The sequence below is a fragment of the Haliaeetus leucocephalus genome, unplaced genomic scaffold (genome assembly GCF_000737465.1).
Source record: "Haliaeetus leucocephalus isolate CR32 unplaced genomic scaffold, Haliaeetus_leucocephalus-4.0 Scaffold140, whole genome shotgun sequence".
NCBI classification, from domain to species: domain Eukaryota; kingdom Metazoa; phylum Chordata; class Aves; order Accipitriformes; family Accipitridae; genus Haliaeetus; species Haliaeetus leucocephalus.
The window spans coordinates 7,135,211-7,153,707 of NW_010972576.1; the positions used below are offsets into that span (position 1 = coordinate 7,135,211).

The 18,497-nt window shown below is 38.0% G+C and overlaps 1 protein-coding gene across 1 annotated transcript in view; it reads left to right on the forward strand.

The window, feature by feature from the left end:
• TNKS (tankyrase, TRF1-interacting ankyrin-related ADP-ribose polymerase) overlaps positions 1-18,497 on the forward strand; it is a 148,471-nt gene that overhangs the window by 97,837 nt on the left and 32,137 nt on the right. Inside the window, exons 8-13 of the mRNA XM_010561027.1 lie at positions 3,784-3,878; positions 6,746-6,812; positions 7,279-7,465; positions 9,493-9,614; positions 12,225-12,316; positions 12,399-12,477. Coding sequence (XP_010559329.1) covers positions 3,784-3,878; positions 6,746-6,812; positions 7,279-7,465; positions 9,493-9,614; positions 12,225-12,316; positions 12,399-12,477 — 642 coding nt within the window. The remainder of the gene's footprint in view (positions 1-3,783; positions 3,879-6,745; positions 6,813-7,278; positions 7,466-9,492; positions 9,615-12,224; positions 12,317-12,398; positions 12,478-18,497) is intronic.

The window sequence follows — 18,497 nt, forward strand, 5'->3', positions numbered from 1 at the left end:
TCTGAGGCTGTGGCAGCATTACCATCTAAGAGCTGCTGAAGACTCTTTAGCGAGATAGGAAGGGAAACTGATGGTGCTTGGAGCCAGCGCTCCCATGTTGCCTCTGGACAATTTGTTGAAACCAATTTTCTGATTTCGGTAGAAGCAGCTCAGCAGCCTGCAGCTCTGGTGATTCCTCGGAGCCCCTTTTGTTTGTGCAGGTGAACGAGGGGCAGCAAGTCCAAGGCAGCTGACCTTGAACAGGGATCATCAAATCAGTTGTTGGTGAAAAAGCAGTGTGAAATTACCTAAGGCTCAATGAAAATAGTATCAAACTGCTGTATGTACGGTTTTTAAATGTAAAAAATGCATTTCTTGTATTCCCAGGCAACACATTTTCAAGAAGGCTGCAGGCAAAAATACCTGCTTTAGCATAAATCGTAGGTATACAGGTTGACAGTGATTGCCATCTTGTGTACAGTGATCTTCCTTGAAATGCACAGTACCTGCTTTGACTTAATTACAGATGCCATAAAACTTTAAAATAATGTGAGCATCTCACATGAGGATTTACTTTACTTAATAAAAGTGGAGTTACACTCTTTTTAATTACATTAGCAAGTAAGACAGTGTGATTGGCTTGGTAACTGTGAATGTGAGTCTTGGAAGGTAAGTGTCCTCTAGGGATTCCTGTTAGTAAGTCTCTTGCCAGGTATTGCAAGACATGGGAGGAGGGGTTAATTGATAGCTCAATTAAATCTCTTTTCTTAATGTTAAGTGATCAGTTTGATACACCTTGCAGGTGCAGTATACAATACTGCTGTTTGTGATAGCTAGTTTCTACTTTTCTAGTGTTTCTAGTGCTATATAAGCAGCATGTTAATTTTAAACATCAGTCTCTTTACTACCGTCATTCACTTGATTGGGGGGGGGGGGGGCTAATAATCCCACAGAATGAGTAGTTCGTGTAGCATGGCATTATCTTTAGGTACTTCGTTTCTGTAATTAGCATACAAGCTTGTAATGCCAGATTAGTATTTTTAACTATTAAATCTGTAACATTAATGAATGCTCTTTCTCACAAGAAAGGAAAAGAAGTCCTTAAAAAAAATAATCATTGAGGTAGGGCCTTCCTGCTTCCTCCTTCCTGAAGTGTATGTAAGCGCAGCATTTATAAAAGCCTTTTAGGCAGCCTAAAGAGCAACTGGCAATGCTGCCTTGTGAGTCCTGATACACTAGGCCTGGATATCAGGGGGAGCAGCCCTCCAGGATCGCTGCTTCCACAGGCTGTATGGTTTGTGATTGCAGAGTTGAAGCATGCAGACTGGCAGAGGGCTCAGCCCTATCTCCAGGTTTGGGTGCCGGGACCATCAGTTAGCTCCTCCTCAGAGAGGCAGCTGCAGCACGGCACGCAGCTTCGCTGAAGCTGCTGTGGATCAGAAGGCAAGCACGCCAAACATCAAGTGCCTGGCTGCAGCTAAATAACTAATTCCCGGTCTGTTGTGGAAGACATGGTATTCTGTGTTTGTTCATGGGACTGTAGTGTCTGTGTTGCCTTACTTGAGGCGAGGGAAGTAGCTCACCTTTCTGAAAGGCTGGAATAGAAGTTGTCTGAAGATTTGGGATGTTGCTGTTTTGCTTCACTTACTTCATTTGTCTTGCAACTGTAAGCTTGAAACATTTTGGATTTCTTCTCTAATGAAGTTATTTGGCAAATACAGGTCTAATAGCCCTAGAAACAAAAAATGCACAGTCCCAGCTTGAGTCATAATAGTTTTTCTTTTAATTTTAAGCAGTGAATAAGACTACAGGGTTGATATATCTTTATTGAGAACATCCCTATTAAAAATGCTTAATATGAGTAAAGCATCATCTTGGAAGTCTGCCATCATTGTTTTAGAAGTAGCATGCAGACAAGAATGGGAGTAGTTTAATTGTAGTGAGGTTAAAGGATCCTGCAGTGGTCCAAAGACTTAGTATTTGTTCCAATTTCTTCTGGAGTTTAGACCTTTCAATAGACTGACTTTTCCCCAGTCCCTTTCAGGTTTTCAGAGTTACTAATTCAGTTGATAAAAACTGGATTTAGTAACCAAGGCAATTGTCAGAATAAACAGCACTGAAGTATTCTGCTAAAGTCAATAGTGGTATAATCTTTATCCACATTTTCATAAGTGTTTATGATATGTAGAAGCCAGCTGTTTTATAATAGGGGCAGGTATAATACTTTCTGGATCAGTCCAAATTGTTAATTCAGTAGTAGAAGCCTTTCTGAAATAGAATAATAGATCCTAATGATTTGAATGGCCAAACACTTAAAAGATTTTGCTTATTTTGTTGGTGGTGGTATTTTGTATTTTGGAGACACTTTAGGGATCTTCAGGTTAGGAATGTTAGAGGTCCTTATTTTGAGCATAGATAATTCCAAAGATGGGTCTTATGGAAACTTGCATAACTGCTTCCCTAAACAAACTGAGTTACCCAGATGTTTTTCTTAGAGATGCCCTGTGCTGTCATTTCTGACAGTACAAGCTGTGTCCTCACTATGGTACGCAGGACACTTGGTAGGTGTCAGAGTAGTGACTCTTTCTGGACCAAAGTAGCTAAGTGTTGAGACTGTAGTAAAATATAATACAGACTACTCCAAGTTATGGTCATACTAAATATGTATTAATTCCTGGAAATCTATACTATTTATGGATATATAGCACCTGCTGCTGTTTACCACATTTGTCTTGTTTTTTTAAATCTTGGTAATAGTGAAATCTGATGTCTCACCTGTAATACTGTATAATGATGTTTTAATGCTGACAGTAAATCTGTACTTGGCTTAATACTGTGAGATATGTAAGTCTTCCTGTGTGTTCAAGCTGGTTTATATATGGGGGTTTAATGTAATAAAATTATGTTGTTTGGTTGTGCGCCACAAAATAAATTGCAACAAAGATCCCTTTAAAATCCTCTGCTTCTCAGCCTTGGGAAACAGGAAACAGCATCACCCATTCATGTAAGAAATCAGTTCCTTTGGACTGAGACAGCACACAAAATTTGTTTCATAATAAAAAGCTTTTAAAATAAACTTCAAGGGGAATTATGTTGTCAACGTCAAAAGCTTTCAGTTAAAACTCTGACAAATTAGCTATGGTGAAAGGTGTTATTATTACTCTGCTATTATGCAGCAAGGTGCATTACTGCTGAAGATGTGTATTTTGCAGAAAACTGCATACAGTTTGCTCCACATGTCTTAGCACAGTACAGAATATGTACGGCTACTTGTTTGGTGCAGAGCTGAAGACAAACATTCTTGCTATGGGATAAATGCATTATTGTTCTGCAGTCTGCCTCTGGTGTACTTGTTGCAACAAGTGTATGTACAAGCAGTTTTATAACCTCTGAGTATGCAGCCTGAACTGTATAAATTTGTTCATGAATTAAAAAAAAACCAACCTAGCATTTTAAAAAACTAATTAAATTACAGCATTAAAAAGAAAAAAAACAAAACCAAACAAACAAAACCCAAACAAAACAAAGTTGGGCCATTATTTAAATTAACTTTAAATTATAAGCTTGTTATTGTCCTAGGAGATACCTGGCTTCTTCCCCACCTTAAGGAACATTTATTTGGTTTGACAACATGAACACCATGCTTGTGCTTTGTATTTGTTAATTTGACTAATCACAGAAAGGAGGTGTAACTTATCTTGATCCAATGTGTAAGAGGAATGAAGTGTACTTAAATGGCAGGAAGTGCAGGACTTCAAATTTATGTGGCTCCCATTCCTCATCTTGTTTTGTTTTACTTTGCAGTCCACTCCTTTACACCTAGCAGCAGGCTACAACAGAGTTCGAATAGTCCAACTTCTGCTTCAGCATGGTGCAGATGTGCATGCAAAGGACAAAGGGTATGTAAAATGAATTGATTTATTATCTGTTTTCAGCGGTGGTTTTGTATTAATCAAGATGAAGAATTATTTCTCTGTTTCACATTGCAGCATAATCTCCAATAGTTGGCTGAGAATGTGATATTTCCTTCCAAAATCTCAGTGTGAATCATCATAAATAAACTTTTGTTAGAGCCCCAATAACAGACTAGCTGTGATTGTACTTGTTTTAAGTCTTCATTGCGCCTTTAAATTTTTTTTTCCAAACTTTATTCTTTACTTCCATGCACAAACTACGCTGTGAAATCATGGACTAACAGCGTTATTTGAGGGAAGGCGATGGGGAAAAGATACATGGGCATAGTGGAAAAAATGTGCATTGAAAAATTTACCTATAGTCTTAATATCTCGTTGCGTATATATGGATGCAATTCCAAGTAATATCAGTAACGCTCATGTGCTCACAACTAGTGGTCCTCAAAGACCTATCTTGATTGATGTTGCCCGTAAAAATCAAGATATAGTAGAAGTTAAGCTATTCTATTCTTGCAGTAAGGATGGTAGTTATGTAAGATACCAACAAAAAGTGCACAGCAGTCAGAAGTCTGGAATGATAAGTGTTGTACATTGTTCTTAGCCACACATTTCTGAACTCTAAGGTGATGATTCTCATGGTGGTCTGATAGGAAGGCTTAGTCCTAACATTGTAGAAATTTGGCCACTGGTTAAAGGCATGCCTTTTGTAGTCAGAGTCCATAGAGGTAAGATATTAATGAGTGTGTGTTCTGTCTCCATAAGCAAACTTGAGGCACTTCCTATATCTTCATTTCCTGAGTCCAGCCTAGCGTTAAAAGAGATTTTAAATTAAGATCTTAGGGGTTTTTCTTTTTTTTTTTCCTTTTCTTTCCAAAACCAGTCCCAAGCGTACTTAAACTCTTGACGATTGACTAATTGTAGCACTTTTGTCTGTACATTCACCCCTGAATGGCTTTTTTGATCAGAATTGTTGTTAAATGCATGGTGGCACATTATGTAGGTTAAAAAAAACCACCACAGTAAAGCTGCATGTAATACCTATTCAGGTAGATCCAGCAGTGTTAAGCAAGTTTTAGGTATTTCACACCTTTCAGAAATTTCAGCATCACTTGGTAGAAAATTCCAGTGTAGATGCTTTAATGAGATTTGATCTCATCTGCTTGGGGAAGTATGAAAAGTAATTTAAGTTGAACTTGAGGCGGGGCGGGGGGGGTGGGGGAATGGTACACTTACTTTGTATTAAACTTAAAACCAACCAAAACATACTCAGACATGTCTGACATCCCAGTAAGCTCCCACTGTTTTTAGCAGCATCACACATTTACAATCAGTGTGGTGGTTTGTTTTTCCTTGCTGTTTCTTATTTATACATAATTTATAAGTAAACAGGCTATAAATAAATGTCATTTATCATTTATGGAGCTAAATTAGGTTACACTGATTTCATAGACCACTTAAGATTCTCTTCAATGGGGTCACTTCAGAGAGAGTCCTGAGGAGCTGTGCCGCATCTTGACAATGGTCATCGCTTCTGGTTACTCCCGAAGAGGACCACAGCCAACGAAGCAGCTCTTTCTCCACTGGCCCTGTCTTTGCCTTACTGCTATTGTGTGCAAAGTCACAATGTGCTGGAAAAGAAAAGGGGAGGGTATGCTGCAGAAGTGGCCAGGTGGATTGCTGCGGTGACTGTCTTTGCTGATGAGACCTTAAAGGCCTCAGTCCTCTTAGATGACCATCATTTTGGAAGAGGGGAGGGGTTTTCTTGAGTGCTCTGCGGACTGGATACTATCTGTCTCTCACACATACAGCCATTGGTTGCAATTAAGAAAAGTGACGATGGAAAATAGCAGTTTGAAAAATTTCCCCCAAACAAATTTCCCTCTCCTGTGACAAGTGCAATGCTGCTTCTGAGAGTATCTACCTTAAAATTAAGTTTACCCTGTTGTCTAATGCATGCTGTCCTAATGCTTTTTGCATTGATTTTGCAATTCCAGGAATCATCCCCTGTATTTTTCAGAAATGGTGAAGGGTTAATTATTGTTTTCAGTGTATTATGCATCCTGATGTTTGTTGAGCCATAACTAGCCTGTCTTGCTTGGCTTGAATTAAACTCGTTTTGTTCTCTGTAATAATTGTCCTCTTTGCATCTCCCTTTCAGTGCATGAATTTTTTAATTACATCTTGTGCTTGTGACTAGATCCCTGTTATTTACTTTGCTAGTGTAATTTTTAGATATGGCCTCCAGTAATATAGCTGTACAAAAATTACAGGGACTCTCTTAGAAGTATCTTGCACAGTTAAGTAGGTTGTACTGTAAAAAAATGGGAGTAAAATCAGGTCATTCCACAGTCTGGAGCAGTAATTTCAGTCTGCTTTCTATGGATATTTGTACATCTTCATAATATACCCAGGAGTTAACGTTAGCGTTATCTGGGGAGTTTTGCCTTTCGCATAGCACTTTAAACAGGAGTTCATATTTGGGCAGAAACAGAACACTGATTTCTCTTGAGCAAATTGAATGTGGAATGGGACCTTCCTCCCCCCCCCCCAATAGCTTCAAGAAAGATCATTTCAAAGCCAATTAATGCTAATCTTAGTGGCAGATTAAACATCTGTGGCCTGTTAGGACCGAAGAAAAAAACCAAAACATTTTAATGCCAATCTTAAGTAACATGTTGTTTGGGAAGGTTAGATTTTTTCCCATTAGTTTGTGAATCTTAATTTTTAAATATTTGCATATTTAAATATTTTAGATTTAATTTGATTTCTGTTCATCTCTCAGTAGAGAGAAAATTGTTCCTCCTTTAAAAATGTTGCTTAAATAAATTTGTCATTTGCCTTCTTCCATACAGTGGTCTTGTCCCTCTTCATAATGCATGTTCATATGGACACTATGAGGTTACAGAGCTGCTGCTTAAGGTAAGCAGAGGGATGGAAAGTAGATTTAGATGTGTTAGGTGAGATATGAACTGTTTATACCAGAGTTGAAAAGGAAAATCTTCCCGCACCCCCCTTCCCCCCCATAGTAACATTTTTCAAACGTCCTTTATGTCATTTCAGAAGTCTGAACTTTACTTTTTTCTGTGGCACGGTATATGTGGGGGTTTTCCCTACCTAGTTTCTTTGGACAGATAGTAGAGTTTCATTTATTTGAATTTTTCCATGGAAAAATCTGTTCTACTGAAAAACTAGCTCATACAGAAATTCTAATTTTTTTTGAGAATTCAACAGTGGTTTTGTTTATACAATTATTTTTATAATTAATTTTTTGTGTATGTGTTCATATATGAAAGAATGCAACCAGTTTCTACAATGAAATGAAAATCTGTAAGCTTTTAGTTGTTGATGATTTCTTACTAATATAAAGCTTTCTTTGCTGTGCTAGCATGGTGCCTGTGTGAATGCTATGGACCTCTGGCAATTTACCCCCTTGCATGAGGCTGCTTCCAAGAACCGTGTGGAGGTCTGCTCCCTCCTGCTGAGTCACGGTGCGGATCCCACATTAGTCAACTGCCACGGCAAGAGTGCGGTCGATATGGCTCCAACGCCTGAGCTAAGGGAGAGGCTGACCTGTAAGTGTTTTCAGACTGGAAACAGTTGTCAGTGGGTGTAAAGGGGTGCTTTCCTTTCAAGCCAGCCCTCTCATCCTTCACAAGTAGATGCAAAGCAGCAGAGTAACTGCAGCTGTGCCTCTCAGTTTGAAGTACACAAATACCTCTAATATACCATTTGTGATATTGCCTGGTTTTCTTAGGTTTAAAATGTTTAAGGCACTGCTGAATCAGTGACCGTGGGGGTTTTTATGCTTAAAGTCCAGTTAAGTCACATACGAGCCTCTATATCGAGGCTCTGTATCATACTTAGAGTAGCTTCTGGAAGGTAGGTAGCTTCGGTTTGCAAACTTGGACATGGAAATTCCAGCACCTTCTTCTGTGGTCTTTGCAATCCTTATGCTGTTTACAAAGCAGTGTTTCAGCTCATAATTTGAATTTGTCTTCCTTTGTTTGCCCTCTTTTGAGGATTTGTTTTCTCATTGTTATAAACTGTGAAAGATAATTAAATGAGACAAGTATGGAAACAAAGCATTATGAAGTTACAGAAAGCTCCTTCTTGAGAAGTAGATTCTGAACTCAATCATAAATAAGCTTTTGGTTTTGTCTGTCACCTTTCCAGTATAGCAGAAGCCCCCTGACACACTAAGAATGTGATCCTGCACTTTTCACAACCACAGCTGGTCAGGTTGTTGTCTGTCACTATTCTTTGCATGTGAAAGTGGTGAGATCATGTGCAGCAGAAAACTTTGCTCTAGGAGAAAAGAGGAGGGAGTTAATATCTTTTAGCTACCTCTCTACTCTCTATTCTGGGAGACGTTAATTTACCATTTGTTTAAATTAGCAAGCAAAAAAAATTATATTAAAACTTTGTTTTATTTCTGTGTTTATAGTTTCTGGAGAAGAGTGGGGAAGGATTCATGTCCATTAATATCCACTGAAATGTGTGCACAACTGTGAGCATTATGCCAAATTTGACAGTATCTTGATGGGACATCCTGTATTTGCATACCCAAAATACCATGTTTAGTCTATTCTTGAGTTCTTTGGTTTTACACCTTAGGAATAATATTACATTTATTTGTTATTTCAGGATTTATTTGTACTTGTGCTTTGAGTAATGCTCTGTTTACAAAGAAATTTCAGTTTTATTTTAAATGAAAACTTAAAAGTTATTATATTTATTTTTATTTCTAAATCCACAAACGTACTGGATGTTAAAACAAGGGTGGGAGAAGAAAGCCTCTCTTAAGCTTAGCATTTCAAGCTTGCTTATGAAAGAAAAATACTGATATTTTTACTGAGATTGTTGAGCACTTTTTTTTTCCAATTCTAGTTCCCAGGTTCAGACATCATTCTTGCTAACCTAACTTTCATATGTACATTTTAAGAGAAACACTTTTAGTCCTTTTCAAATTCAGAATGATTTAAAACTAAAATGAACTATCTGCTGAACTGAACAAGATGTGACACTGAAAATAACAAAATTACCTCTCCATATTTGCAAAGATATAACTGCTATCAAAAGCTGTTTCATCTCTGTAGCAGGCTGGATCCAAATGCTTAGCCGGGTAGCTTTCTTTAAGACCAATAGCTCAATATTTTATATTTAAATTATATATATTATTATATTATATATAAATTATATATATTTATTCAGGCTTTACCTTGAATTATTTTAGTTGTAAATACAGTAAGGTTTTTGAAAAGCAACTGTAATGCTTTTTTCTGAAGAGCATTTAATAGCATTGTGCTCACTCGAACACATGCATAGGTAATTCAGAGGTCACATATGCATTTAATATCAGGTGGCTGGAGGATAAGAGGGAGAAAAGCTATAAGGATTTTACTCAAGGAATCACTTCCCCTCTCCTTTAGAATGTTCCTTTGGTTTCAATAAACCATGTTTCATGTTCTATGTCCCAGGTCAGCTACTATCTGAAGATGTACAGAAATACTCAATTTCCTCTTGAGTATAGCTATCTTTCAATAACATTTATAAATGTGACATGTTGCTGAATATTAAATGCATCTTTTTCCTCTAACAGATGAATTCAAAGGACACTCTTTACTGCAAGCAGCCAGAGAGGCAGACTTAGCCAAAGTGAAGAAGACACTTGCTTTGGAGATCATTAATTTTAAGCAGCCACAGTCGCATGAGACTGCACTGGTGAGATTATACAGTCAATCCATTTGTTTTGTGATAAATGTGGTGGTAGTGCTAGTTGAGTAGTTTTATTTCTACGCTATGAAAATACATTCATCATCTGAGATTGAGGATTTGCCATCAAGCACTTTATATATTAAAATTAAATCACCCTTATGGAAAAAACACCATATAATTTTTCATCACTTTTTTTTTCTTCTTCCTGGTAGATTACAGAAGGCCTCCAGCCACTCCTCACCTGTTCATTTTTCACTTCTCTTTTGCTTTTTTTCCCATCACCCTCCTTTTTTATTGGTCAGTTGCTGTTTTTTTTTCTGGGGTCAAATTCTATTCCAGTGGCCCAGTGCTTCCTTAATGTTTTATGTGGGCAAGCTTGGATTACAAATTTTCTTCACAGAGTATGCAAAATTGTGTTGCAAATAGATGCTAGGTATATATCACAGGGTCTTACAGGATTAGAATAGTACTGACAATACCACATTAGCTATGGAAACAGGGGTCTTTGAGACTTCCCTGGCAGTATCCTGCTCTTATTTCATTGTTTGAAGAAGCAGTGGAGGCAAAGAACACAGCCAGTATCCCAGATGCAGTGAAGGTGTTGAAGTTGAGGGAGACTGATGGTATTGTTTAAACCATTACAGTTATAATACTTTATTCCAGTGGAACATTTTCTTCACAGTGGTAGGGCTCAACTGCAGGCATACAACTGCATATTTAGTGTTACAAACATTGTGATTGTGATCAGAACATTGTGTGTTGAGTACCAAGCATCCATATGCTCTGTTTTCTCCATGGAGGACTCAGCATCCTAGCCTGAACTTAGAACCAAGACAGAGAAGAGATATTTGGAGGCTGAGCACGAACATAGTAGGAACTTTGGGATGATGTTATCTGTTTCTTCCTGACTATATCAGCTGCTGATATGTGGCATCTCTTTAGCTGTGTAATGGTCACTTCATAGTCCTGTGGTAGTCTTTGCTCTTCTCCACCTGCTCATTCTGCAGAGACAGCTAGGCCAAATGGGATATTTTAGCTCTATTCATGTCCTTTGGTTCACTGTTCAGTAAGTGTTTGACGGATTTCTCAATTTTTGCCTCCCGTACTTGAGATTTCCAAGTGGTCTCCCATCCAAGTGGCAGGACTTAGCTTCCAGGATCAGATGATGTTATGTACAATTTAACTGAGCTATTCCTGTCCTAAGCAGGGTATCTTTTACCATGGGGCACTCAGGTCTGTGCCCTATTACCCCACAAAGGCCAAAGCAAGCACCTGGTTTATGTTTCGTGTTGCTCTGAGGTTTGGCAATATTTCAGCATTTGTGTTGCTTTTAGTGCTGGTTTATCATATTGACAGGAAATACAGATAGGTTATTAGCTGCAAAGCCTCAAAAACAGTACCACTCTTCAGAGCAAAAGTTGATCTTAATGTTTATTTACAAAGCTTGCCTTTGCAAACCTTGGACATGCTCTGCTGATGAACAGCAGCATGGAAGCTTGAGTGGCAGTTAACTTCATAGTGAAGGCTGAAACTGGGCAAAAGATGATTATCAGTACTATTGCTACTTATTAGCATTCTGCTTGGGGTTTGTCTCATTGCAAAGGCTATTGGAAAGTTTGAGAACTCTGTTCCAGGAGACTATCTGCTTTTTATGGGTTACTGGTTTAAAACATGGGTAAACATATAAACAAAAATACTCAAAACTGTCTGCTATTTCTCATAGTCTGCTATCTTGAGCCATCCAAACTTGAGACAAGCATTTCCGGACTGATTTTAAAGCATGATGTTCAGCTTATGTGGAACCATGCTTGTAGTTTGAGGCCTCAGGACTGCATTGGTAGGGCCGCTGTTGAAATCATGTCAGGACAGATTGAGTCTAGTCGCTGCAGAGGATCAAAGAAGCGAGCGCTTTGTTCCCCTCTTTTTTTCTGGGTGCCGAACGCACAGACAAACCAACAAGCAGACCCCAGCCACATTCAGGAGAATAGGTAAACCTAGCAAAGGGCTGTATGGTGTTCCCACAGGGGTAGGCTTGAGCATTGAAAGGTACTGTGTGAAAGATGCCTCTGTCTCATCACATGGGAAAGAAGGTACTCTAAAAGAACTTTATTGCCTGTTTATTACATAATTTGTAACTGGGTGCATAACAGAGTTGCCAGTAGGTTAACAAGTTCAGTACACACTGAAATAGAAGAAACAAAGCAACATTCAAAAGTCAGGTTAATCTGACCACAGCAGCAGAATCTTAATGGACCTCTTTGGAATCCCTCTGTAGAAAGTTAGGCTGTTTCAAGCCTTTTGTCTTTACCTCCTTTGTGCATTATGTGCTGGTTTTGTCCTGATATCTTGTTCATATAGTTGGGAACATACAGCTTTTTTCATAAGTGACAAATAGCTTTTAAATGAGAATTGTTTTTCTGAGTAGAATAATTTAGCGTTGATCAGTAGCTTGTATTTTGTTCAGTACGTTATAGTTTCAGCAGAAATATGATGGATTCTGTTTGTAAATTTTGTAGTCTGATGTTCAGCAGAATAATTAATGAGATGAAGTCATGGATCTTAAAGCTCTTTGTCATCTGTGTAGTTGAAATATAATTTATATTTACTTTTTTGCAGCACTGTGCTGTGGCCGCTGTGCATCCCAAGCGGAAGCAAGTTACAGAACTATTGCTCAGGAAAGGAGCAAATGTTAATGAGAAAAACAAAGAGTAGGTTTCTGAAATTTTTGTATTTTCCAAAGGACTCTGTCATACAAGGAATGTAAAACTAATTTTTTTTTTTTTTTTGTAGTTTCATGACACCTCTGCATGTTGCAGCTGAAAAAGCTCATAATGATGTCATGGAAGTTCTACATAAACATGGAGCAAAGGTAAATATGCTTAAATATATTTTATTTAAGCCAAAAGGCAAGAAGAAGGGTTATATCGGTCAAATACAGTGTTAATTGTTATGATAGTTGTTGCTTTTTCTTCTGTATGCCTTGTGCTTCTCCTGTTAACCTTGAACTGTGTTTATCTTAAATCAGTACAGGATGTTCAGGTCTTCTCTCCAGGTAACTGAATACAGGCTTTAGGAGTCTAGCTTACTTGTTTTTAATGAATCTTGCTACACATTTCTTATAAATGTGGTCATCTAGGTGCCTCTTGTTGCTTTATCTTGTTGGCTCAAAAATATCCAAAGTCTGAGTTTGCTGACACTGAGTTTAGTAGTCTAGTGCTGGGCATCCCTTAGCCCTTGCTTGCTTCTTATTCTCTTGGTCAGATTGTTTTGCCATGTCCTTTAGCCACTGATAGGTGCTGACCAAAGTAATTTGTGAGCCTATGGTGAAGCTTGCTCAGAAGCACATGGTTCAGCAAGTTATTAGTTAAAGGCAGAGGAAAGTATAACTTTATTTAGGATGTCTTTTAAGCATCTTTCAGAAGTATTTCAGAATGATCTTTCTCTGAGTTTTGCAGCAAACTTGACATTCATGGTAATGATAGACTTAGCTACTTAATTTTCTCAGAAACTCTTCTTGATGGGTACTTCCTTTGCATCGGTTAAAATATAAATGATCTCCTTATTTTTGCTTTTAAGGAGGCTCACATTACTCTCTTTGAGTCTTCATCTTCATTCAGGTAGCTAGAAATGAAGAAATATACCTGTAATAACAATCTAGTGTCTCACTCTCGGTGTGCTAGGACGTGCAAGCAACTTAATTGTATGCATAGTTAATACAAAGTCTTTTTATTTTGAAACAATGAATTGTAATTTATAAGCCTGTATGAGAGCTCACTGCCGGATTTCAGTAGCTGGTTCACTTCCATAGTACTTTAATGGCATCATACAAGAGCTTAACAACAATACCATGACAGAGTTTATCGCAATCGAGAATCCTGATGCAGTGGTGACATACCAAGATTTTTCTTGGGGCGGGGGGGAACAGGACCAGAGGTCTCAGTTATAGTCATTAAAACCATTCATTATCATTTTCCCAGATTCACTCTTAGTAGCATAGCTATGCACTGAAAGTGAAAAAATTTCATGTTGCCTTAGGAATAGATACCTCATGGCTTTATCGATCTGATTTTGCCCATGAATTCAGTACTGATGGTAGTTGGGTAGGCACTGAACGGGACATGCTGGCATTTCAAGTGTATTGATACCCAAGTACTACCTGCTTTGAAATACAAGGAATTTCTGTGTGCTGAGGGTTTCTGGAAGGACTGCTACTATACTGTAGGTATTTAAATTAGTGTTCCCTTGGAAATCTAGCTCTATGTAGCCAGGTTAGGAGCAAGCTCAAAGACTTCCTCCTTACTGGAATGGCTGAATTTTATTGTTTGTGTTAGTAGCACATTCTGATGATAGCTTGTAATTCTTTTATGTTCTGAAGCAGGGGTTCCTAAATCATGATCCGTGAGTCACTTGTGGATTGAGTGGTAGTGGTGAGTGGCCCACAGTTATCTACAGAATCATGCTGAGTGGTGTGTTCTATTGTTTTTTTCAGTTGGCAGTAAGCAAACAGAGGTACGTGGTGGTCATTAAAACCCATTCTTCATTCATGTCCTGGTATATGCTTGCGATGTTATTCTAAGGATAGCCATTCACATTTGTGATCTAGCAAAGCACTTAAGTGCATGGCAGGAGACCACTAAAATTTAAGCATATATTTCCGTACTGCAATGGATCAGGTCCCTCTTCATCAATTCCTTAGCTGTAAAACAGTACATAATGTAATCATGGTTTTTCATCAAAGGTAGGTCATTAAGGTTTACAAAGCACTTTGAAGTTCCCAGTTGGGATATGCTCTAGAGTATCAATTAGTTAACTAGGCATATTTAATCACTCTGAAATGTTTGGCTTGTTTGTATGTTATCATTTGACCTCTTGTTCATGCTTTGACTGTAGGCATTCAGTTCATCAGACACTCTTAAAATAGATATTTCTTTGTTTCTGATTGTTGGGACATGGCAGCTTCAATCCCTGAAGCATGATACAGGTTTTTGATTTTTTTTTTTTTTCCCCATTTTTTGTGTTTCTGGAAGCTTTTTCTTCCTGTTTACTCTTTTTGTGCCTTGAATTTTAGTTACTTCATAAGATGTAGTCAGATATACCAAGATCTTTGATCTTGTCTAGTCGTATTTTTTACAAGAGGGGGTTCTCGTGAGCTGGTGAATCTAGTCCCACTGCAATAGCTGCCTCACAGTGAATACCCATTTGTTCTTCGAACAACACTCTCCTGCAGTTTAAATACCTCTTTTCCATTTTGATACTTCCATTGCTGAGGTATTTTCAGTGAACAAACTAATCCTTCTTAGCCTTTGTTTTGGTAGGCTAAAAGCCTCAAACACTTAGTCTTCCCTCATAAGGGAACATTACCATTTCCTGATCATCCTTATAACCCTTCCCTTTACTAGCACCAGAGGAAATTTAGGAGCTCAGGCAATGAGAATGGAATTCATTCCCCCTCTGCCTTACATGATGGCACTTCCATATCTCTAAAGTAAATGCTGGACTAATGCATACTGGGATCATGTTTGCCTTTTTAATAGACACAGCACAGTAGTATTCAGACCCTTCCTGTAGTCTTGTAGTACACAGAGAATCTTGATTTTTTTTTTATGCTAATTTTTCATGTTCATGCCCTTCAGCATTCTCCTGTGCCAAGATCATTAATGAAAATACTAAAACAAAATTATCCTGCAGCCAATCACTGAGCAGCCCTCCCCCTTTCAATATGTTCAGTTCCCATATGATCCCATATCAAATGCTTACTGAAGTGTGGATGGATGATACCTACCGTATTTTCTTTACTTTGCAACAATTTCTTCCATCAAAGGAAAGGTACTGTATAAGTCAGCTTTAATCTACCTTCTGGAAACCACTACTGATTGTAGGGAGAGTAACAATTTGAAAAAGAGGAGTAACTGGGGTTTCAAAGAAAGTAGAACTTTCTTCTTCTGAAATACAGTGCCAAAAGGCAGACAGCTGATCCACAAAAAAACATCCAGTAATGGATTTAGGAGACAAAGTCATGTAAGTTTTGTAGATTGAAAATCATTTGTGATTGTTTTAGCAATAGAGAAGAAGCTCTACTATTTTCATGAGGAACAGCTGTGATCTGTGTCAGACAGCAAAAGTGTAATAACATGTGAAGTATATATGTTTGGGAAATGGGCCGAAGCATGGTAAAGACTGCTTTAGGCAATTTGCTTGGGATGAACAAGAGGTGGTTCGTAGTCTTTGAACTGGATTTAATTATCCTTAATTTTATCACTCTGCAGATTTGCTGTTTGAAGTATGTCAGACTATAATAAAAAGTGAAAGACTGAATAACATGTGCCTCATCTAGACTTCTTTTACAGAAATATTTCTAAGAACGCTAGTATTGCCAAGAGTCAACCTATACCCAAAAATTGCTTATTTTGGTGTATCTTGCTGGCCCTTACTGAGGACACAGACTAGATTTGTAATTTGAACTGTGAAGAAGTCCTTGGTGCACATCACTTGTACATCAGCATGGTATATCTAAGCAATGCCTGTTCCATGGTCAGTGAAGATATTTTCATTAGCTTGTTACTTGAGTTTTCAGAATTAACTGTCAACTGTACATCTAAAGCACAGGTGAGAAACCCTGGGGTTTCTCAATTTTTGTCAAGAATGTTGATCATAAATGTCTGTGGTTTTAAATGCCATACCCACTTTTTACTTGTTTGCCTGAACTGCAGTGTGAAACAACATTTCACACCGCTGCTTATTTGATGTTGAATATCCTCAGAGTACCTCATGAAAAATAAAAGCAGAGGATCTTTAAAGAATCCTCAAACATAAATGATTTTTTTATTAGACCCATGAGCAAATCTTCAAGTGCCACAATTGTATGTTTGAAGATGGTCAAAATCCTTTATTTATAAAGAAAATCACTTGAAGGTGGTAAACTAATGAAAAAGTGACTTTCATCCTGTTTTGTTGTATTGCTAGATAGTTGGATACTTCTTATAACTAGCTCCTTGTCTGAATTTACAGATACATGGGAAATTTAATATGGTCAGAAAGACGTTCAGCTTTCTAGCAGTGCAGAAGAAAAGGATTAAAGTCTTTTCTGAACTGGAATGATTGTTGGAAAGACCTGCAAGCATGCAAGTTCACTGATATCTTGGGCAAGTGTGGAGATATTATTAATGCTATTTGTTTAACTGTGTTATGCTTCTAAACGATAACATTGAAACTATTCTTAAGCAAGAGAAAATGAGCCTTTCTAAGGTCGTGTTAGACAAATAGTGTCCCTAGTCATGATGGTAGCAGAAATGGCTTCATTTTGCTCTGCTTGAAGGACCTGGCTTTATGGATCTTTGCATAATACAATTATTTCTGTGTGTTGGAGTAGTGTGTTGACAGCCTTTCATGATCGTGGATTTGGCAATGGTCACCATCTATCTAGACCCACACAACAGACTTAAATGGTTGTGAATAACCTTGTTGTGTAATACCTTTGCTTCCAACATTTCAGGTAGAGGTATGATCTTCTCAGGAAAGAATAAGCATTAAAAAATTGTATTTCCTTTCAGAAATGCAGCAGGTTCTGGACTATGATGGTTAACAACATGAAGAGCTGTGTGATCTGTTGTGATTGCGTGGTTCAACTTTTCTCACTGCTTAGACATCCAAACTTAGTGACATTAATCTTAAGCTTTTATGCAAAGGGACAACTGTGGAACATATGGCTGGATCATTTAGGAGCTTTCAGAGTGAAACTAGACTTTTTTCTTCTTTTTTTCTTTTCTTTTATTTTTCTTCTGACAGAGCTTGAAATTCACCAGCCTCTCTTCACTCCTATCTTGTTTATTGTTAGTGGTGCACAAAGACACAAGACATACCGCAAGTTGTCTTCAAAATAGATGCAGCAGGAGAGCAGTTAGAATGCTTGCATTGTGCAGGGAAGGATACCCTGATACTGGAATGGCTGGCAGAGCACAAGTTTCACATGTGATTTTTAGAATGTACATCTTCTAGAAAGATCTCACAGAGAAAATTGCAGTGCTTGGAAGCTGTTGCATTTTGCGCTGCTGTAGTGTCAAGGAGTAGTAGAATATTTAGGGCCTTTGATACCAACAGAAAGCTGATATGCTTATGATGTCTTGCAAAAAATGTTTCCTGAACAAGGCCCAGCTGTTGAGCTGCCACAAGGGCCTGGCAGCCAAGGGAATATTGCTGTAGCTGTGTACTCTGCTCTGAGACAGCAGCGGTGCAGGGAGGAAAAATCTCTTCGGTGTCTGATGATACACGACCATTTTGATTTCTTTACTGCATCTATCCAGGATGGGGAAGAGGAAATGAAAGGGATAAAAGGAAGGAACAGAAGGAATTCTGCAGTGGGAAATACTGTATAAGATGGTATCTTTCAATGAAAAGCCTTACTTAAAAACAGTTTTCCTTTGGTAACTGCATTCTGCTTTTATGTTGCAGTTTGAGCAGCAGAGTGACTGTTTTCATGCTAAACAGGGAAGAAACCAGATCCAGAGCCAGTGTGCTGTGGATCTAAAGCTGTCAAATCTGTCATTTTTAACTTCTTGCAGAAAACTAATTCATAAAGTAATTCAGAGCTGCAGCCTTCTAATTTCAGACTGCATATAAAGGGGACCAGTTGAATGCTTCTCGTTTTTTTAATTAGTGCAGCTGAAACAATCTGCCTTCTTAGCACACAAATAAGGCAGTACACCTTGGATATTTTACGTTTTGTCAAACAGAGATTAAACTTGAGCTTTGAATTTTAAAGGGCACATGTTTTTGGATGTCGTATTGGGCAGGCATATGTCTTATCAGGTTTGATTTCTATGAGAGTTTAATCTCAGTTTGTATTTCAATTTGTAATGCTCAAATTGATTTTCACTTGGAAATAAATCCTGT